This window comes from Talpa occidentalis, unplaced genomic scaffold, assembly GCF_014898055.3.
Source record: "Talpa occidentalis isolate TD23 unplaced genomic scaffold, MPIMG_talOcc4v2.1 talOcc4.2, whole genome shotgun sequence".
NCBI lineage: Eukaryota > Metazoa > Chordata > Mammalia > Eulipotyphla > Talpidae > Talpa > Talpa occidentalis.
Window position 1 is genome coordinate 128,386,189 of NW_023602073.1, and position 22,825 is coordinate 128,409,013.

The 22,825-nt window shown below is 40.2% G+C and overlaps 1 protein-coding gene across 3 annotated transcripts; it reads right to left on the reverse strand.

Moving 5' to 3' along the window:
- Positions 1–3,237: 3,237 nt before the first annotated feature.
- Positions 3,238–22,825, reverse strand: LOC119253454 (pantetheinase). Of its 3 annotated transcripts, none has more exons than XM_037520989.2 (9): positions 22,460–22,825; positions 21,445–21,532; positions 19,910–20,140; positions 18,653–18,783; positions 14,476–14,668; positions 13,189–13,480; positions 12,447–12,808; positions 4,856–5,026; positions 3,238–3,863 (listed from the first exon to the last, which is right to left on the reverse strand). In XM_037520989.2, the coding sequence occupies exons 3-9, from the start codon at positions 20,120–20,122 to the stop codon at positions 3,684–3,686; spliced, it is 1,542 nt and encodes a 513-aa protein (XP_037376886.1). In that variant the 5' UTR covers positions 20,123–20,140; positions 21,445–21,532; positions 22,460–22,825; the 3' UTR covers positions 3,238–3,683. The 3 variants fall into 3 exon arrangements, with proteins under 3 accessions (XP_037376886.1, XP_037376887.1, XP_037376885.1); XM_037520990.2 differs by lacking the exon at positions 22,460–22,825 and adding an exon at positions 21,646–22,396 and having other exon boundaries at positions 21,445–21,494; XM_037520988.2 differs by lacking the exon at positions 22,460–22,825 and adding an exon at positions 21,646–22,396.

A 22,825-nucleotide genomic window follows, 5' to 3' on the forward strand; every position in this document is an offset into this window, starting at 1 on the left:
TTAAGAGAAGAGAGAGTAAGTTTCTCCACCAATATAGGCTATAGGAGTGGTTCCTGATGGTAGAGGAGGGAGAGATTCCCTCCCCCACCCCAACCTCCAGGGATATTAAGCAATATTTGGAGACATTTTTTGATTGTCACAACTTGGGGAGTGGGGTGCTATGGACATCTTGTGCGTAAAAGCCAGAAATACTGCTTTTATTTTAGAAAATTTGCAAGTTCTTTCTCAGTCTCTTTGAAAAGTATATAAATCCTTTCAAATGTCTAATAAACCTCCTGCTGGCTTTATGACCCAGGAATATCTTGCTCAAAGACCTGGAAACCACCTTGAAATGTAATCATTGAGATCATGCTTTATCTTCCAGTTTCTAGGGGACACCTCACTCCCAAGAGGCAAAACTACCTTTTGTCATATTTTTCCTTTGGTTAAAACTGATTAATTAACACAGTCACTCCAATTACCAAATGAATTTGATATGAATGTGACAAATGATGCTGTCAGTCCTCTACCTTAAGGTCTAGTTATTGCTTATCTGGAGAACAGGCATATATTAGTCAAGGTTCTCCAGAAGAACCCATAGGATGCGTGCATGCATAAAAAAGAGATCCAGTGTAAGGGATGAGCTCCTGTGACTATGGAGGCTGTCAATTCTCAGGATTTGCAGGGAGAGCCAGCAAGTTAGAGATCCAGGAAAGCCAGTGGTAAGGTCCAGTTGACAATAATACTGCTCAGGAACAGCAAGCTCAAGACCCAAAAAGAATCAATTTTTCAGGTTGAGTCCAAAGGTAGGAAAAAATTCAATGTCCTAGTTCAAAGGGTAGTCAGGCAGCCAGAATTGTTTTATACACAAGGGATCATCTTTTTATTCACCCATTAGCCATCACAATGTATGGAATAGGTCTTACTTGCTATAGAAATGTTTAAGATTTCTCTATTGCATTTGTTTAGTCTTTTTATGTTTTTGTAAGATTTATTTCCATTCTTTCAATCTCTTAATAAATTGCCTGGATGTTCGTCACATTAATTAAATGCTTATTTGTAATAAAATTGTTTCATTAACAGCCATCACGACAGACCAAATATGAGCAAGTTTCATAAAGTTCCTAAAACTCCTCACAGAAAATAGATTGAAAAATAAAATCATCCTGATGTCACTAGTTAAATATTTTCACAACTATCACAGGAAGAAGCTTTAGAAGATTATTTGTATATCTATTCTTTGCTCACCACAAATAGAAAAATGGAATTTAAGGAGGCATTTAGTATATACATTTCAGGAAGAACACCTTCCCTTTCCGAATCAACCCTAAGACACTACATCTTGAATATTAATGTCTTATTAAACTTGATTCCCTGACCTAGATATTATATTCACTTGGTCCTGTAGATGGCAGCCTACTGCAAATTTTTATAGGCTGTGGCTCCTTTCTCCTTCCTGCTAACAGCCCAGGAACCCAGTGACTCAGTTGGAAGAAATTCTGTCCTTTTCACTTGCCCCCATCCCCACCAACATGGGAAGTGCAAGGAGGGATAAACTCGGCAACAATTTTATAACTGCGAGTTTCCCATAATGGCCACTCGGAAGCTTTTCATACAGAGCTCAAAAGAGACTGCTCTGCTTAGGTAGGTGCAGCCTAAGCTTGGTTACCGTCACTAAAAATAAAGATAAATTGTAAGGCAGAGGAGGTAAGGAAAGAGAATTGAAGGAAGAGAAGGTAGAGTCGAAAGAGAAAAAAGAAGAGAGGAAGTGGAGGAGGAATGATTTTTGATTTTTGCCAGACTCGACCAGTCACTGAGCTGAGGGCTTTGCAAGAAAGCTCTAATTTTTTCCGTAACAACTCCAAATGATAGATGCTATTTTTATCATTTCATTACAAAGGAAGGTCCTGAGAATTAGGTACATTGCGTTGCTACTAAGGAGCAACAGTAGAATTTGACTATGGAGTTGCAACTCTTAATGACTACCAAGAATTTGAAAACAAAAACAACAACATTTAAACAAAAGATTTCCTTCCGTATAGCTAACTTCTTCCACAGACTCTCCTAGGAGCTAAGAGAGAAAACTGAGTTAATGACATTAATGACAACTTTATTTTATATCCATCTATAAATAGGTGGGCCAAGGGATCATTTATTACAAGCTAGGCATATGAGATCATAACATACTCAGTAATTTCACTTTTTTAAAGATTTATTTATTTATGCATGCAAGGACTGGGGTACAGGCCAGAGGTGTGGGAAGTCAGAGGATTCACCAGAGACAGAGCGGGGAGCAGAACAGGCAGACTAATTGAAATACACTGCTGAGGGGAGCAGTGGGTGAGGCAGGAGAGGTCTGCTGCGCCATATGGGTTAGCTCCCTGGCAAGGGATAGAACTCGTTTTGCAGTGGCTGTGGATAGCTTCATAGTGCTGCATCTTAACCCCTTGCACCACTGGGGAGGCCCCATACTAAGTAATTTTAAAACATTTCGAAGTAAAATTTGTAATTGTCTTAATCACTAAAATTATTACAATATACTGTTATCAGCAGTTTCTGAAAATAACTCACATACTTATTTAAGTTTAAATTAAATAATATATATGTACTTCCGGAATGTTTTTGAACTATCATATTGTAATTTCCTGCTGCAATGATTTTATAATCTGTCTCTACAATAACCAGTTCCTTCCTTAGCACTATACACCCAATGGCAAGATTTTCAATTAATTTTTACTCATATTACAACAGCAAATAAACCCTCAGTTAATTGTCTTTGGTAGAACAAGATAAAATATTATCATAGACAGGAAGTAAAAAGCCAACTGGTTCACAACTGATTTCAGTTACAATCTGATAAATAGCATATTGTGATTCTAATATTTTTGTAACTCAATTTAAGGTTTATCCAATCAAAATATGCACAAAACCATTACAAATTATTATTAACAGTTCATAAGATAATCTACCACTGTATTGACAGGTGAGTCTTATTTATTTTGTCAGAAAGTCAGTTTCTACACTGTATTGATGTCTAAATAGATGTTAATACCAATAAAAGCTTTTCTGTATTTCTGTGAATTTGGCTGTATTTCTTTTTCTTTTTTTTTTTTAAAGATTTATTTATTTATTTATTTATACAAGCACTGTGTACAGTCAGAAGCGCGGGAGGGTGAGAGAATTCACCAGAGCTAGAGTGGGGAGCAGAGCAGGCAGAAGGACCGAAGTACACTGCTGAGGGGAGCAGCGGGCGGCAGGAGAGGTCTGCGCGCCATGTGGGACCCTCCTCCAGTGGCCAGGGAGCAGCCGGGGATCGAACTGGCACTACAGAGGCTGCGGGCAGCTTCGCAACCCAGCGCTCAACGCTGCGCCACCGGGGAGGCCCTTGACTGTATTTCTTTCCATGAGCCAGGAACATGTTAATTTACAAGTATCAGCTTATTTAATTCTTATCTAAAAATATCCTAAAAGGTGGTCCAATTGTTATTCTCATTTTACGGATTTTATCTTTCAAAATTTTGCCACTATGTTTTGGGTTTATATAGTCTGCAGTGGGTGTTTGTGCATCAAAATATAGAAATGTATTTCAGTAATTCACGTATATAAGAGCCCATGACCACTATTACCAAAAGCCCAGGTCCACCCTTCTTTTCTCATCCATCATTTCTTAAATTATTCAAAAGGAAAGAAAGAAAAGCCTTCTATTAACTCAATGAATACACAATAGGCATTACAGCTATGAGTATTACTATTAGTCCTTGTGCCCTGAAGTCTAATGATGCCTTTGATTCCTGATCCTTCTCATACAACCTCCCAAACAGAGTTACTGTCAAGACCGGTCCAGATGGTGGCTTCAGACTAAACAAGCGTCCATCACTTGACACCTAATTAAAACAGAGAAATTGACTGAGTCTACCTTTTAGTTATACAACCCCACAAAACACTTAAAATTCTGTACAACTGGATGATGAACTAATAAAAATCATGACCAGATTCTGTTCTGTCCATAACATTTGAAAGGGCACAGAATATGGAGCTGTGGAACTGACACCCATTCACTCATTATTAAAAAGCCTATAAAGCTTATAATTCACTTATCTGAGTAAGCATCCTGTGAGTTAATAAGCTCAAAACAGCAAATTGGAAAGTATACAAGAGAGATATCTAGTTTTCTCAGAAAAGATAACACTTCCAAATGGTCAGAAGAGATTATTTAAGGGACTCTGAGCTAAGTTTCTGTCACTCACCACATCCTCCCTGTCTGTCCAATGTCCCCAGCTCCCCCACAGAAGCTCTCTTTATCAGAAAAAGGGGGTGAGAGCAAAACTAGCAGGAAAATTCAGTGGAAGAATGTTGCTGTGCTGAGTGCTTATGCAGTAAGGAAGTATTTGTAGTCATTTAAAAAAAGAATTTTATTTTTTTGCTTTCTTGCCACTGTCACCATGTCAGATTCTATCTCCTTTCGCTCCTCCTCCTCTTTCTTTTGTTTTCTTTTGCAGCCACAAAGAGTCTTCACCCACACCAAGAGTGGATTCTTTTTAAGTTCCCCAAGGCCATCTCAGCCCAGGGATGCCAGAGGACTTCCACTGGTGAGAAAGGTCCTGAAACCCTAATTGAGTCTTCTTCCTAGCTCAACAGACCTAAAACGGCCCCTCATCCACCCTATAATTCCCCAATAAGATATTTTTCTTTATACTCAAAGACATACTATTTATTACACCAAGAATTTCCAGATAAGAAATTCAGGCTGCTCAGTGTCCCTCATGATCCCTCAGGACAATATCATCCATCAAATGAATTTTGTGTATTTGTCGGCACTCAGGTAGTGCTTCCTCTTATGTGAAATCAGTTAGCAATGTTAAGCAAAGATACTCACCTGGAATTCTCCAGGTGCAAGCTGAACTTCACTCAGCAACACCTCAGGGAAGACATACTGGGTTCCAAAAGTCCCACTGAGGGAGAACATGTCAAACCTGGTGGAAGCGCTTTCGACTGAGTGACCACAAGTATTTAAGTTTGTTGTTTTACACTTCAACAGAGTGCACACCTAGGAAAGTAAATGCAAACCAGTAAGTCCCAAGAAAACCAACTGAAACACTCCCCTGAACAAGAAAAAAATGACTATGGTCCTTTGTTTCATAACATGTTACTTCCTCTTTAGATTAATCCAGTTCACTGCTGAGTAGCTAATGCAACCAGCAATAAAAATTAAGGACTTCAAACCCTAATACTTTCTACAATTCACTGTCAAACAAACTAAAACGCATAAAGAATCAGATCATTAGTCTACAGTAATGAACAATACCCTTATTGTCTCTAGTTAGAAATGTTTTTAATAACCAAGAATGTCCATTTTCAGCGGCACTGGTGAGTTTCCCAGGCAAGTTCCTCCACAACACAGAGGCTATAGTTATATCCAAAAGAACAGGTTTATTATGGAAAGGGAGAGAAGGAAGAGGACGCTTGCATAAACACAGTGGGCAGAAGGGCTGTCGCTCCTGCCCTACAAAAGGAAAACTTGGTGAAAAGAAGCACCTGCATAAGTCATAGGTAGGCAGAAGGACTCTCCATTGCCAGTGCAGAAATTGCGCTGATATGGCCTTCTTCTCTTTGGGAGAGGCTCATCCCTTCGTGGAGTGGTTTGTTTGTTGTTCATTTTGGATAACTATGTAGAATTTGAAAGGGACCAGAGATTCTACAACGGCCCTTAACCTCCATATCTCTACCTGCGGTCTGCCCCGCTCCCCCTCCCCCTTCACACTCTAACAGCAGTCTGACACTTTGCTTGGGTCTGGGCCTTGGTGTCTATGATTTTTAGTTCCTATAGCTGGGTTAATGGTTATGTAAATCCCTTCTACCCCCACCTCCAGGTCCCAGCATTGTGTGAGCCAGTTTCTGATCTTGTGGTTCCTCTTTTCCAACTTTTCTATTTTTACCTTCCATCATGAGCAAGGACGGAAACAGTTGTCACCCTAGTGCATAGCTACAGCATACCATACTACACCATACTACACCACAGAACTAGCTGGTGTAAAATCTAGGCATGCGAATCACCTCACCATGTAAAAGGTCCAAAAGGAAGATCCATATTCATTTACCTTCATGTGTACTTGATCTTCTGAGCTTATTTCATGCCACCTTCAACTTTTGGAAGTTGGAAGGCAGACGCTTTAGCTTATGTTAGGATATGAACGAAATAGTTTTCAGTAGGTAAAATTAGAATGAACACATTTTCTATTCTATTCCCTTGAATTCTTAATAAAGTCAACATGAAGATACAAAGATATCTTTAAAAAAATATTGTGTATTGTATATATACACACAATGGAGTATCCTTCGGCCATAAAAAAAGATGACTCTTGCCACTTGTAACATCATGAATGGACCTTGAGGGCATTTTCTTAACAGAAATTAGCATAATAAGACAGAGAAAAATAAATACTGTATGATCTCACTTACATGTGGGATCAAAAAGAAATTTAAACTCACAAGTTTTATCCACCAGGAGGATAGACACAGACCAATTTTAGAAACTGGGGTGTTGATGCAAAGTGGTAATTTAGCAGATCTAAGAAGCCAAGTCCTGGATGGCTGTGGGAAAAGCAAAGAATCATCCCTATCTACACTCCACATTATTCAAAAGTTTCCATCCTCAAAGCATTTAATATCTAAGGAGCTAGGCATAAATGTATAGTAAATGTCTTTATACTAAAGAAAGAAAAACTGGTGGGAGTGTTTAAGTATTTTCCCACTTGATTCTCTAAATGCTGTCAGCAAGGTATTTATCCTTCAAGAATAGGATTGTCAGATAAAATACAAGACAGAGGTCCAATTGTATTTGAAGTTCAGATAAACAGTGAATGATTTTGGGGACAAGCATATCCCAAATATAGCACAGGATATACTTATATTTTTAACAACTTTGAGTTTACCTAGGCATTTGTATTTTTGTTTGCTAAATTAGGCAACCCTATTAAGGAAAGGAATGAGAAGAATTTTGAAACTTGGGAAAACTGAACATCCCGAGAGGAAGTCTCTAAAGATACTTAACTCAGAGATTTCCCCTAACGAAAGGCCAGCTAGATCACCCTAATTTGGCAAGCCACCACCCACATGTTCAGAACTTTCCATCTGTTTTTGATAATCCTACAGGATTACCACATCTAAGGAAAGTTTCCAGGTTAAGCACTGCAAATTCCAAAACATTTCTACTCCAGTGCTTTAGATAAAGGATCATTGATCAATAATAATAGTAGGGTCCTCCTCTACTCAAAGAAAGGATCTACCATTGTTCTCCTCAAGGAAGCAGGAGTGAAGAAAATGGAGTGATAAGACAAGACTGAAGTTGGAAAGAAGGAAAATCTGTGAAGAGACAATTATCTTATTTTGTAACCAATTTTTATAACATAAAAATACATCACAAAAAATAAAAATATATCACGGTATTTTTAATTTTAAAAATATGGCAATATACTACCATATATGTCACATATATTAATATAATGATAGTAGTTTGATAAACCACATAATTTTTTTTAAAAGATTTATTTACTTATACAAGAACCGGGGTACAGGCCAGATGTGCAGGAGGGTGAGAGGATCCACCAGAGACAGATCCGGGAGCAGAGCAGGCAGATTGACGAAATACACTGCTGAGGGGAGCAGCAGGCGCGACAGGGGAGGTCTGCCGCGCCATGTGGGACCCTCGCCAGCCAGCCGGGATCGAACCTGTGTTGCAGAGGCTGAGGATAGCTTCACAGTGTGGCGCTCAACCGCCTGCACCACCAGGGAGGCCCACCACATAATATTTATAGGAAAATAAATATTCTTTTACAGCATCATTTTTTTTAAAGTTAATTTTCCCGTGTTTTTGATACCATTTCCCGCCTTTCATCCAGCACTTTAGAGCACTGATTAAGAGCATTGATTCCTCTTATTTTTCCAATCTTTTCCTCTTTTCTGTTCTTTTCCTTCAGCTTATAAAGCTAATCATGGCTTTCTCTCTCTCATCTATTAGAAAAACAAAAATTTCTTCCCATGGCTCTCTCTCTAACTCCTCTTTTTTCTCTTCTTTTTGACTCAGATAAGATTTTTGAAGAAGAAATATTCACTCGCTATTCCAGTATCCTCACCTCCCTTTGACTTTTCAACTCACGGTACTCAGTCTTGCTATCATTGTGAGCCCCAGAAATTCCACAGTATTATAGTCACCCATGCCAGTAACAGTAAACATATTGCATAAATATGCTTCACAATTTCCCCCTTCTGAGAGGCTCTACTTTCCAGGCATCTATGAGTGTTCTCTTTTAAAATTCTCTTATATTTCTCAATCATATTTGCAGGTTTCTATTTTTCTGTCCATTTCCTGCCTAAACACTGACGCTCCAAAGTTTCCACCTTTAGTCCTCTGTTCTTTACTGTTTTTATAGTCTCCTTTGCAGCTTCAGTCACTCTTATGGATTTTACCACCTGTATCCTGCTATTCTCAAAGCAGCATTTCTGAATCTAATATCTCCCTAAAATGTCAGACCCATACAAACAATAATCTATATGATGACTCCAGTGAATAGCCCATAGGCACTTCCCAACCAGCACATCAAGACTGACCTAAGCATTTCCCCACTGTCACCCAGCCTGCTCTGACCCTCAGAATCTGATCTGGCAAGGAGGTTACATTTAAAAATCACTTTTGGGCCTCCTGGTGGCGCAAGGGGTTAAGACTAACCTATGAAGCTAACTGCAGCCACAGCAGCACGAGTTCGATCCCCAGGCAGGGAGCAACCCAAATGGTGCAGCAGATGTTTTTGATACCACCGGAACTCGCCCACTGCTCCCCTCATCAGTGTACTTCAGTCAGTCTGCCTATTCTGTTCCCCACTGTCTCTGGTGAATCCTCTCACTGCCTGCACCTCTGGCCTGTACTCCCCATTGTTGTATGCATGAATAAATAAATCTTTAAAAAAAAATCACTTTTGCCAGAAACTTGGCACATTCTAGATCCTTCATTCTGATTTCCTGTTTTGTACAAATTAGCTACCACGCTGAATTTTCAAAATATTTCTTGACTCCATACCCTGCTTTTATTTTCTTTAAAGATTATTTTTATTTTGGGGCTTCCCTGTTGGTCCAAGGGGTTAATAAGCACAGCACTGTGAAGCTATCCACAGCCCCGCACCTCTGGCCTGTACCCCAGTTCTTGTACTCATAAATAATAAATAAATCTTTAAAAAATATTTTTTTTACTTTTATTTATTTATGCATACAAGAACTGGGGTGCAGGCCAGAGGTGTGGTGGGGGTGAGGGGATTAATCAGAGACAGAAGTGGGAGCAAAAAGGTGGATCTACTGAAATACACTGCTGAGGGGAAACAGCAGGCGAGACAGGAGAGGTCTGTTGCACCATATGCAGGTTAGCTCCCTGGCCAAGGATCGAACTTATGCTGCAGTACTGTCAATAGCTTGATAGCACCGAGATTTTAACCCCTGGGCCACAGGGAGGCCCTACCCTGCTTCTATTTTTAATAACATAATCTTAGTCCAAGTCCTACTAGGACTACTGCAATAATAAAACTCAACTTTTTGTCTCTATTTCTATCACCCACAATGCAGCCAGGATCTACTCAGAAGCAGATCTGGGGCCTCCCTGGTGGTGCAGGCGGTTGAGCGCCACGCTGTGAAGCTGTCCGCAGCCTCTGTAGGGCCGGTTCAATCCCAGCTGGCCAGTGGGAATTCCACATGGCAAAGCACACCTCTCCTGTCTCCCTGCTGCTCCCCTCAGCAGTGTATTTCATCAGTCTGCCTGTTCTGTTCCCTGCTCTGTCTCTGGTGGATCCTCTCACCCTCTGCATCTCTGGCCTGTACCCCAGTTCTTGTATAAAAATAAATAAATCTTTTTTTAAAAAAAAAAAAAAAAGCAGATCTGATGACAACTTTCCACTGCTGAGCACCTTCCCATAGATGAGCGCTATCATGAATGTAATGAAGTTTAACTCTTAAGAATGACAATAAAGGGCCTCCCTGGTGGCACAAGGGGTTAAGATGCAACCTACAAAGCTATCCGAAGCCTCTGCAGCATAAGTTTGATCCCTGGCCAGGGAGCAACCCACATGGCTCAACAGACCTCTCCTGTCTTGCCCACTGCTCCCTTCAGCAGTGTATTTCAGTGGATCTGCCTGCTCTGTTTCCCACTCTGTCTCTGGTGAATCCTCTCACCCCCACACACCTCAGGCATGTACCCTAGTTCTTGTGTGCGTAAATAAATAAATCTTTAAAAAAAAAAAGAATGACAATAAGATCCTGCAGTATGTTACCACACAACAAAGGGTGTGCTCTTATCCCTCTAAATCATATACAGTGTTGTAAACCAATGTTACTTCAATTTAAAAAAAAGTCTTGTAGTATATAATCCTTCCTCCAGCCTCATCTTCCACGAGCCCTTGCTGCCAAGGAGAACACCTTAGTAACACTAACATTTGCTCTTTCCTGCATACCTTGCTCTTTCACAACACATTCTTTCCACCCATGCTTTCCACCCCACCTAGAATTCCCTGCCATTCTTTCTCATCTGGATAATAGCAAAATCATAAATAATGTCTCCACAAACTTAGAACCCCAAATTAGGTGAAATACATCTCCTTATTCTTACAACAAAACAGCCCACAACGCTGCATCACATGCCAACCTATACTGAAATTACCTGTTTAAATCTCTTTCTCCCCTACTAAATTCCTCAAAAGGAGGAGCTATACTTTTTCATCTTCCTATGATTAGCACCAAATATATATCTGGCTTATAAAACTCACTAGAGAGCTGATCATGTAACAGTTTCTCAGTAAGTGATTCCAGCACTCAAAGACTTTCAGTATGCACACAATTTGATATAAATTACCTTTGACAAAATTAAGCCAAGGATGTCTGGACATTCATAGAAGAAGCACCTCATCCAGTTGGGGAGTTAGGTAGCCTCTGCCTCGGTGAAGACAACAGCTGAACCCTGAACCAAGCTATGAATTATGGGCGGGGGAGAGCTATCACAGGTAAAGGAAACAACCTGTGCAAACATCCGGAGGCCCTGCAGACACTCTTTGGAGGTAGGGAACTGTCTCACTATTACAGGAGCCTAGAGGCATGTGGGCAGCAATGAGATAAGAGGATATACAGCATAAAGGGGCTTCATGTCAAGATTTTGAGTCATTTATAATTAAGAAGTTTGATTTGCCAATTAGAAGACAATGAGGAGTTTTAAGTAAAAGAGTGATATAATAATCAAAAGTGGCTTTTAGGGAGGGAGAGAGATCACAATGGGAGGGAAGAGCACAAGGGACTATGGTGATGGTGCACAGGTGAATTGGTGGTGAGAATTTTATGAGGACTAAACCTGAGAGGAGAAAGCATGCAATGTACAAAAAGGAAGATGATGTAAAATATATATAAATAAAATAATTTTTTTAAAAAGTGGCTTTTAGCAAAGTTTATAATGATTGTGTGGGAAGTGAAATGGATGGAGTTGAAAGTGTCATCAGGATGCCCTGTTAGGAGCATAATGCAATAATCTAGGTGAGCTAAGATGGGGGTTAAATCAAGGAAAAGAAGAGTAGCTTGAGAGGAACAAGGAAGCTGCTTGTTCTTAGGGTTCCATCTCAGTGGGCGATAAGAGTTCCTCCTTTCATGTTGAGGGCTATGACATGTTTGAATCTTTGCAGCAATAAACTATCACACTGCACATCTCAAAGGTCAATTTATATGTCTTTAGGGAATACTTAGAGCCAAACTCTTTATAAGACAAGTAAGGCATTAGTGAACATATAGGGAATATGGCAAAATTTGTTCAGGCAGGAAATACCATAAGTTAAGTAATCATTAAGATTATCTGATTTGGGCCTGGTGGCACAAGGGGTTAAGCACCGCACTACGAAGTAATCCGCAGCCTCTGCAGCCCAAGTTCAATCCCCGGCTGGCCAGGGAGCAACCCACATGGTGTAGCAGACCTCTCCTATCTCTCCCGCTGCTCCCTTCAGCAGTGTATTTCAGTAGATCTGCCTGTTCTGCTCCCCTCTCAGTCTCTGGTGAATCCTCTCTCACACACACACACACACACACACACACACACATACACACCCCGCATCTCTGGCCTGTACCCCAGCTCTTGTATGCATAAATAAATAAATCTTTAAAAAAAAAAAGATTATCTGATTTGATTATTATATCACTTTAAGCTCTGGTAGTACAAATAAATATTCTTCTTTCACTCAGTTTAACACTCAACTGACATGCAAAATTGCAAGTTTCAATAGATAAAAACACAGGATGCTCAGTTAAATTTGAATTGCAAATTTTAGCATACATACATTCTCCCAAAGCATGACATACTTGTAACTTAAAAATATTATTGTTTATCTGAAATTCAGATTTAACTGGGTATCCTGTATTTTATCTGGCAACTCCCCTGTCACCAAAATAATGATTACCTGCAAATAATAGCTTCCTTCTACAATATGTAGTCCATCAAATGCCCCTAGGACATAAACTTCATCTGGTCTCTTCTCAGACATCTTGTAGCTTAGATGACAGCAGAGATCTTTCTGACAGACTGTGTAATTTCCTGTGACTCCTCTGAGCTCCAAGAAGGTGAATTCATCATGAAAGATAACGCCCTTAAATTCCTCATTTTCCCTTGACAAAGCTTTTACACCATTGGCATAAGATGTCCAATTCACCATTACTGGTTGGCGAGGATGGGAATCCAGTTGCGAGAAAAGGAGTTTTCCCTTCTTTGTCTTCATATCATAATGAAATACTCTGGGAGAATCAGGTGCATAGATGCCACTTCCTGGAAGTGAGAAGTTGGAAAGGGCATTGAAATATAAAAGTGAAAAGAATTGCAAAATTATTATTGTTGTTTTAAAATCATATTAGCATCTTCCTCTAAACATGATATTAATTATTGTAAAATACCTTGATAAAGACAGGTGAGAGGAAATTGAGTAGAAACCAAAAGAGAGTTTCTCATAAACAGTGGTTTTTGAAAGAAAAGAAAAAAAGCATACATTCAAATTGAATAAAATAAAATTAAAAAAAATGAGGTTAATTCAACAGCACATGCAAATGTGGAATACTGAGTTGAAGATCACTGTATTGAGGGGCATGTGTTAGTTAGAATAATTTTTTTTCTTTATATCAAGGCTGTAAATTTTAAAGCTCATGAATTACCTGTCATTTTCTTTGAGGGGTAGTGTATATTAGATGCCAAAAAATTGACTCCCATTCCCATAGCCCAAGCTGAGTGAAATTCAATAGCTGACAAATGTGGCAAAACATTCATCCAAGCTGTGGGGAAGAGAATGGTGTCCACATGGAAATCTTTCACCAAAGTAACAGCAGGATCGTGGAAGAGTATATCGAAGCATGTAAAAACGCCAAACTTCCCAAAGGTAGTGTTGAAAGTCACCACTTCAGTCTCTTTGGGTACATTGAACTGGTCTTCATTCAAGAAAAGGTTTTGCTGCAATAAACAAAAGATGAAGAAGAGGAAGGATCTCTTTCAGGAAGATGGCCCGTATATTACTGTCTGAAAAAATACAAAATCACATCTGTTCGACAGAGCCACTCTCATCTATGACCACTCTCTTCACAGAGAAAGAGCAGTATGTTCGAGAATAATTGATTACCGCAGTTGATGGGAGCCCTTGGTTCAATCTCTGTTTTTAGAGATGTGCACAGGGGGTTTCCTTATGTATTAAGATCTTCTTGAATCCTCTAAGTCATAGAACGAAATAGATCATTTCTATCAATATTTGCCAAGGACACGGAACTATTTTCTGTGAACAAAGAATTTTCTTTTCCTCTTCCTCTTCAAGAACAAGTCTATTTGGGAGCCTCTCTGGTGACATAGGGGTTAAAGTCTCAGCACAATCGAGTTATTGCCAGCCACTGCTGCATGAGTTCTATCCCTGGCCAGGGAGCTAACCCACATAGCGCAGCAAACCTCTCCTGACTCAGCTGCTGCTCCCCTCAGCAGCATATTTTAGTAGATTCACCTATTCTGCTCCCCACTCTGTCTCTGGTGAATCCTCTCATCCTCACCACACCTCTAACCTACACCCCAGTTTCTTGGATGCATAAATAAATCAAAATGATTAAAAAAAAAAAAAAAGAATGAGCCTATCTGGTAAAAAGTGTTTCATTCTATCCTTGACCCATTGCCAGGGCATGTCTTTAAAAAGACAAAATTCAAAGGGAAGCAATATATTTCAATGAGGGGGGAGCTCCTACTGACTCTCACACAATCCCAACAATCCACTCCTGTGTTCCTTAATGCACAGGAAGCCCCCTGGCTTCATTCCAGGTACTTACCACACACATTACTTTCCAATCCTTTCTCTCTACTCTGCTCTTAATGTGTGTTTATTATTATCATCAACGATAGTGATTCTTTTCTATCTTGTTCACTTTTTGTTAAGCATTCAGTAACTGAATGATTTGCAAATTAATTCTCACCTTATGGTAGCGGGCCACCAGCCTCCCCTCAGAATCAAACACCACATTAGTGTTGTATTGGTAGCGGCCATCAGGGGGACACTGCGGGTCACTGGCATTGCACGGCTTCTTGTCTCCAATGTTTGCCACAACATAAATGGAATTGTTCTTAGCCAAGCAGCTGAGTCTTTCTTGCACTGGGGTGTAGCCAAACCTGGTATTTTCATTGAATGAGGGGAAAGAAATATGAAGCTTAGTTTTTAAGAAAATTTAGAATGATAGATGTCTGAAACTACTATTTGATATACACAAAAATAGATTCTAAATAACAGTAAATAGAAAAGGATGAAGAGTTTAGAGGAAGTCCATAGTTATGGAAAATTAGTGTAGAAAGCTTTTCTTGGATACATTTTTAGTTCATAGCATTTATTACCGCCTACAATTATATATTCATTTATATGTTCATTTTATGATGTCTGTCACATTTTATAATATTATGGAGCAAAGATACAAATCTTCTTTTCACTGAATCCATGCTGACAGTACAGAAGTATCAAGAAACTATTTTGAATAAAAGAACGTAATTGAAGGTAGAAGGATTCTGGGAAGATTGTGGAACAGGAAGCACTAGGAAGCCATCCCTCTACCTACATAACTACACTGGCAGAATCTGCTGTAAATTTTGGAACCTAATAGTATATTCGAAAGTTTGAAGATGGGGTGGGGGTAGGGGTGAAGGCAAACTTGGAAGGTAAATTGCAGTAATTTCAGCTCTTAGCACACTAGTGGCAATCCATACCCTACCCCCATCCTGGTCCCGTGACAAGCAGTCATACAGTTCTGTAAAGACCTTGTAGGTAGTTTGTGGGATAGAGAGGGTAATAAAGACCCTGTCTTCCAAATACCAGGACTCTGCATTCTGACTGCTGATTACTACTTCTGATCATAGAGATGCAGACCAGAGGTGGGCAGCCACTGTTACATACACATAACACACACACACACACACACACACACACACACACACACACACTGCTGTTGCAAGTCCTTCCTTCTCTGACTGAAGTGATTCCAGGGGATTGAAAGGGCAAGAACCTTTCTTTTTTAACCCCTTCAGTTTTTTCTTTTCCCTTTTTTTGAACCAAATACTTAAGGACTAGAACACACAAAAGCAATCACAAATACAGGGGCATTTTAAAAGTCACCACTCATATTCAGAGAAAGGTACAGGTACACCATTTCCTCACCAAAAAAATAAATAAATAAACTGAGACAAACTTGAGTTTAGAATTCAAGTTTATCCCCAGCGCAGAAACAGACTGACTATAACAATCGAGTGCAAAGAAACAAACAAACAAACAAAAAGCAGCAACCCTGAGGGAAGGGGGAAAATTTGATTTCCAGAATTATCACATTATATGATTGAAATGCCCCTTTATCAATAAAAAATCACAAGACATACAATAAATAGCAAAAATATAGCCCATTCAAAGAGGAAAAAAATAAACCAACAATGGTCCAAATTTAACAAACAAGTGTCATTAATAGGTTTGTGAAAGTAACATTATCTGAATTTTCTTTAAGATTAATATGGGAGGGCCTCCCCTGGTGGCTCAGCGGTTGAGTGCTGGGCTGTGAGGCTGCCCGCAGCCTCTGCAGCGCCGGTTCGATCCCCGGCCTCCGGCGAGGGGTCCGCATGGCGCGCAGACCTCTCCTGCCGCCCACTGCTCCCCTTAGCAGTGTATTTCATCTCTGCCTGCTCTGCTCCCCGCTCTGGCTCTGGTGAATTCTCTCACCCTCTTGCGCTTCTGACGGTACCCAGTGCTTGTATAAATAAATAAATAAATCTTTAAAAAAAATTAATATGGGATCGGCCTGTAGAATATACTAGAATGGTGAGAGACTAAATGCAGGAGAATCACTAGGAAGTTGTTGCAATAGTTCAGATTCAAGGCAGCAAGATTTGGGGTAGGTGGTGCCAGTCAGTACGGAAAGATGGAAATACTGGAACTTTTGTTAATGTGTGATTTTTTTTATTCTTTATTATCTTACCACATTGTTTCAGTAAAGCAATTAAAATACAATTTAGAAAAGTGAAACATATACTCATATTCTCTCTTCACACATTCCTGCAATAAGTAGTTAATAAAGAAGCTATTGAATGAATAGAAATTTGGTGCCATCTGCTGGCAAAAGTTATGAAAGCTTTCTTCATGTAATAAATTTTGACCATTACATCCACAAACTTGTACAATTAATTATGAGAAACCATAGCAATGATTCACAAAACATTCTTGAAAGCCCCAGAAAGGATGAGAAACCACATTTATCTGTGCATTCACATAGTGGAGTGTTGAGTTCATTTTTCATCTTTGAATAGATTGTTCAACATAGTTTTTCTCTTTTTTATTTATTATTTTAAAGATTTATTTATTTATTTATTTATTTGTTTGTTTGTTTGTTTGTTTGTTTGTTTATTTATTTATTTATTTATACAAGCACTGGGTACAGTCAGAAGCGCGGGAGGGTGAGAGAATTCACCAGAGCCAGAGCAGGGAGCAGAGCAGGCAGAAGGACCGAGGTACACTGCTGAGGGGAGCAGCGGGCGGCAGGAGAGGTCTGCGCACCATGTGGGACCCTTGCCAGTGGCTGTGAATTTAACCGGCTCTGCAGAGGCTGCAGGGAGCTTCGCAGCCCAGCGCTCAACCGCTGCGCCACCAGCAAGGCCCAGTTTTTCTCTTTTTTAAAAAAGATTTATTTGGGCCTCTCCCATGGCACAAGGGGTTAAGACACAACCTATGAAGCTACCCACAGCTACTGCAGCACGAGTTCAATCTCACATGTGCCATGTGGGAGCTACCCACATGGCACAGCAGACCGCTGCTATCTCCCCTGCTGCTCCCCTCAGCAGTGTATTTCAGTCTATCTGCCTGTTCTGCTCCCCACTCTATCTCTGGTGAATCCTCTCACCCCCCAACACCTTTGGGCTATACCCCAGTTTTGTATGCATACCAGAGCTGGGGTGTAGGCCAGAGGTGCTAAGAGGATTCACCAGAGACAGAGTGGGGAGCAAACAGGCAGATTGACTGAAATACACTGCTGAGGGGAGCAGTGGGCAAGACAGGAGAGGTCTGCTGTGCCATGTGCGTCAGCTACCTGGCCGGGACTCAAACTCATGCTACAGTGGCTGCCGATAGCTTAACCTCTTGCGCCAACAGGGAGCCCCCATAGTTTTTCTCTTAAGAAATCTAATAGTCCTCAATGAGGGCTGAAGCGAGTGAGGAGAAAGACAAATACTAGATTTCACTCATATGAGGAATTTAAATAATCAAAACAAAGGAACTGACAAAACTAAACCAAAACTAACCCTAGAAATATGACTGCAGAATTGAGCTATGAGGGGAGAGAGGGTAAGAACAGAAGAAAGTGGGGGAGAGGGCCCTGTGGTCCATGGTAAAGGACCGTGGGTGCTTTAATGGTAGGTGTGGTATGATGTTTTGAGAACACTTTTGAAAAAGAAGTGAGATTTAAGCAGTGGCACATTTGGGAAGAAGTGAGTTAATTGACATGATACCTGATACACGATGTGTATGGTATTATTTTGTTTATATCAATAGTAATGGTGCTACGTGCTACTTGAGTCACATTTCGAGTTTGAGTGTAGATTTAAGCCACTAACAGTTGTGCTCTATTACCTACCAAGTTAGCAATCAACTTAAGTTTAAGGATTTCATATACGTTAACCTCATCAGCATCTCATTGATAAGAAAGGAAAAATTTTCACCCTAAACTGACATGCAATATATTCTGCAATTTACTCACAAAGCTTTTAAATTACACACCCACACAAGGAAAGAAGTTCAGAGTCAGAAAACCAGAGTTTGAACCTGGTTCCTCCATTAACCAGCTACACCCGTGACCTTAAGCAAGTTACTATCTCACCACACTCATTTTCTCAACTGCAGTATATTCACATTGAATGTGAGGATTTTTGTGTAACCTTCCAGCACTAGTTTCTGTGATTTCATAATTTCTCTTTACCTTTCTATTAAATGTGTGCATAGGGTATGAAAAAAAAATAAAGCTATCTTGAAAGTTACAATTGATCATGGATCTTACACAATGTACTTCTGAACAACCTTCCCAGGTAAAGCATGTTCATGCTCATGGCTGCATTTTCCATAATTTGTTTCTTTACCTGTTGGGATTATTACAAGGGATCCAGTTCACTTGAGGGCCTGGGATATCCTCCAAGTATGGGTAAATAGATTCCCTGCTGAAATTCCAGCCGTAAATAGCATCTTCTGGAGTCACAATAATATGTGCACCCTGTTAAAATTGTAGCTTAATTAAAAATTTACAAGTAATCCAGGAATCAAAAAGGGAACCATGAGGAACCTGAGAACATGATTCTTCATGCTTTTTTTCCCCCTCTCAATCTTATTCCTTTATTTCTCTATTTTTATAATTTGTTTTCTTTGCCTAACTGCTTTTATTTTCTGATCTTACCTTACTCATTTATATATAACATTTTCATTCTTTTATAGACATTAACAGATATCCAGGCTATTAACAGGTTTGTCACTCATTGCAGGATTTAATTATAAACCTGAAATTACCTCCCTCTCTAAACTTTGGCCAATTGTTCTGAGTGTGGGATTGACTTATAACCCAAATTCTGTTTCACTTTCTCCTCTGCTTCAGGCTTCCCTGCTCCCATGATTCCCTGCAAACATGATTCCTTTTTCTCAGAAGAGGAAACTCAGATGCTGGTTACTGTAAGTATCCAGGGCGGAGAGGTGCTACCTGAGCTCACCTGGTGCCTTTATGAAGAAGAGTCACCTGGAAAACTGATGGGGCCTTTAAGAAAATAGCTGGGCAAAGGGTGAAAAAGAGCCTCAGAATTCTTAATGTCCCTTCAAATGTTCACATAAGAACATATGTTGATACATATCTGTAGTATGTATATATTCATGACCATCACACTTCATACATCTCTTGTCTGATCTATGACTATATCTCACTTAAACCATATTCCTTCAAAGCACACACTTGTCATTCTAACTCCAGGGCTTAATAGCATTAACTTCTATCCTATAGTTAGAATGAAGTACAGAGTGTATCACATACACTGTTAAGTAACACGCAACTCATGAGAGCACAAAAGTATCCCACTTCCACTAATCTCTAAGAATAGCACTTGGTCTCAGACCCTTTTATCCTCTACCTTCCTTCTGTAGCAGAAAAGATAATGAATTTATAGCAAGTTCCACAAAGGTCTTCTGCTTCTTAATGATAACCAAGCTGTCAGTTTCTAAATTTTACCCTCACTACTAGGAATTTATAGGATCTTTCCTGCTCTAGTGACTTCAGAAGGGGTGTCTACTAACAGGTATTCTAAGACCTGACTCCTCTCTTTCTCTACATAGAAGACAACACACATGAGAATTGGTACCTGCTTTGCTGCCAATGTGATTGCTCCCTCTAAAATATCCAGATTTTGGTTCATTAATGCCAATGCCTTTTCATGGGACACAGGTATGAGGGTGGTATTAGGCAGTATCACTGCATGCTCATAAACAGCAGCAATAAAGGTGTCCAGGGAGCTGACTTTTAAGACACAGAAAATCAATATTGACACAGAAGTCTGAAGCTGAGAAGTAATCATGCTGAAGTCCAGTGATTCCTGAAAAACAGGACAAGTCCTGATATTTACAGAGAGAAAACACAGTAATCATATGGTTTCCAGAACTCACTACCTTGAATTACAAGAACTAATTTTAAGGCAACCTTATGGCTTTGTATCATTATTGAGCATATGACACTCCCTTATTGCAAGAATCTATGAGGTTAACATAGGAAAATGTGTGTGTATTAGTTTCCTAAGGCTGATGTAACAAAGTACCCCAAACTGGACTTAACCCACAGAAATGTATTGTCTCTCAGCTCTGGAGGCTAGATGGGGGAATCATCTTTCAGTACAACTTTCAGAAAACTGCAGACCTGGCCAAAAGCTTGATGGCAGCCTTATGAAAGAGACCCTGGGCTAGAGGTACTGTGCTGCCCCACAGAAAATATGGCTTAATATCTGCTTGTTGTTCCATGCCACTAGATTTGGGGAAAATGTATTATAGAGCAATAAACAATGACTAAGGCTTATGTGTTCTTCCTTGCCCCAATTTCCCATTTTGAGGAAACAAAGTAAATAGGAAACCCGAAGACATAATGAGAGTAATAATAATTTAATAATTGTAAACTAGTCTTCACAATATTTACATATGCTCCTGTCTGTTGAAGTACTATAAGTATAGGAATTCCAAAAATTCATGCTTATGTCATAACCTCTTGTACCTTAGAATGTGACTTTTTTGGAAAAAGAATTGTCATAGGTGCAATTAGTTAAGGGGAAAACATTCTAGAGCAGGGGAGACACTAAATCCAAGGAGTGGAAATTTGAAGAAGGGGAAATTTGAAGTCAGACAAGCACACAGGGAGAATGCCAGAGAAGATACCAGGGGAGACAACTTCCATGTACAAGGAAAGATCTCTGAACAGATCCTGTCCTCACAGTGTTCAGGAGGAAAACCATAGTTTATTTAGGATTTAGTAGTATGTGAGGTTCCAGGCCACCGCTGGTGGTGTTGGGACATATCCCTCACAGATGAGGAAGGTGGCCGAAACTTAGTAATTCATGCAAAGATATGATGGTTACATAACAATTTATAAAAGGAAACAAATAACAATTAAAACTGAAATAAGTAACCAAGATTTTTTTTAAAAAATCAATTCTTTGATCTTATTAGATAAAAATATGAAACAAGAACCTCCCGTTGGGTTTCCTGTCCCATATAGAAAGTGCTTGGAACTCATCTCTCGCATTATCACAGGACCCAACTGAACAACTGAAAAGCAATAACTTTTCTAGGATACATCAGAAAATTAAATTCACAGGACAACCACTGACCACAAATTGGAGCGATATGAGCTTACCTCTTACTGGATCCTGCACTGGTGTGATCACTGAAACCGACGATGACTGGCTGGAGGCAAGGTGTGGACAAGTCTGAGAGTTAAAAACCTGGAGGTGTCAGAATTAGGAAACCCTCATACTTCTGTGACTTTTTCCTTAAGGATCCCCACTACTTTCTTTGGAAAAACAACAAAGAAATGCCTGGTGCTAGTGCTTCTTACCGGAGGAGAAATGCATCCACTCTAAAGTAAATCCAGAGCATTTGGGACATAAAAACAAGCCAGCCCTTAAGGGAAACGATTTGCCAGGAGCCCCTGATCTTGCAGCATCAGCCAAGGCAAAAAGAAAAAGCTGAGGAGTGCTTGTGAAGGTCAGCACAGGCTCATCACAAGGCACAAGCTTAATCATTAGACTGCAAAAGTAGATAACTAGAGTCATATTAAAACAGGGTGGGAGAAAGCCACTATCAGGGAAAAAAAAAAACCTCTTTACAGTTCTTTTTAAACAGGAGTTGACCCTTGGACTGACCAAAACCATCAGCATTACAAGAGGCCAACTGTAATGAGGATATCTGGTTTGAAAAGACTGATAAAGTGAACTTTTACCTATTTTTACTTGTGACCCTTCCAATGATTTGTGAACATTTTGACTCCTTCACCAAAACTATTGCCTCATCACTCCCTCATCTTCCATGATCTCATTCTCCTTTTTATCTCTTTAAGAACCCCGCAGATTTTTGGAGCCTCCCTGGTGGTGCAGGGCTTAAAGTCTCAGCACTATCAAGCTATCACCAGCCACTGTCACCTGAGGCCTGAGTTTGATCTGTGGCCAGGGAGGTGACCCTCATGCCACAGCAGACCTCTCTGGTCTAGCCTGCTGCTCCCCTCAGCAGTGTATTTCAGTAGATCTGCCTGTTCTGCTCCCCTACTCTGTCTCTGGTGAATCCTCTCACTCCCCACTCCCGCACCTCTGACCTACACCCCAGTTCCTGTATGCATAAATAAATAAAATAAATCTTTGGAAAAAAAAAAATACCCCAGACTTTTGTGGCTCCACGTTTGGTGTTTCTGTAACAGGGTAGTCCCCAGGAAAGGGGGAGGTTCCCTGCCCCACCCAAGGGAGGGTGGAGCTGAGCAGGAAGAGGAGAAGCTGCAGAAGAGACTGAGGAAGGAGGCAGGATGGAGCCTAGAGACACGTGAAGAAGCTGCGCTTGTCTTTTGGTCGTGGACGGGGTGACACAGATGTGGGTGAGACCCATGGGGAGGTGACCATGGCAGCTTTTATCTTGATGTTGATTTTGCTCTTTTCCTTCCGGGCTTGTCTGCTTGTTTCTGACCCTTTGCTGTGGGTCCCCACTGGAAGATGCTTTAGACTTGTGGCAGGCTTTGGGGCCTTGCTCTG

What these genes read in the sequence shown, in the direction of transcription:
- LOC119253454 (XM_037520989.2), bottom strand. Translation starts at nt 20,122, where the DNA reads ATGATTACTTCTCAGCTTCAGACTTCTGTGTCAATATTGATTTTCTGT. An exon ending in CCTTGTAATAATCCCAACAG is followed by an intron (nt 14,669 to 18,652) that starts GTAAAGAAACAA and finishes TGAAAATACCAG; the next exon opens with GTTTGGCTACACCCCAGTGC. An exon ending in TGGTGGCCCGCTACCATAAG is followed by an intron (nt 13,481 to 14,475) that starts GTGAGAATTAAT and finishes TGTTTATTGCAG; the next exon opens with CAAAACCTTTTCTTGAATGA.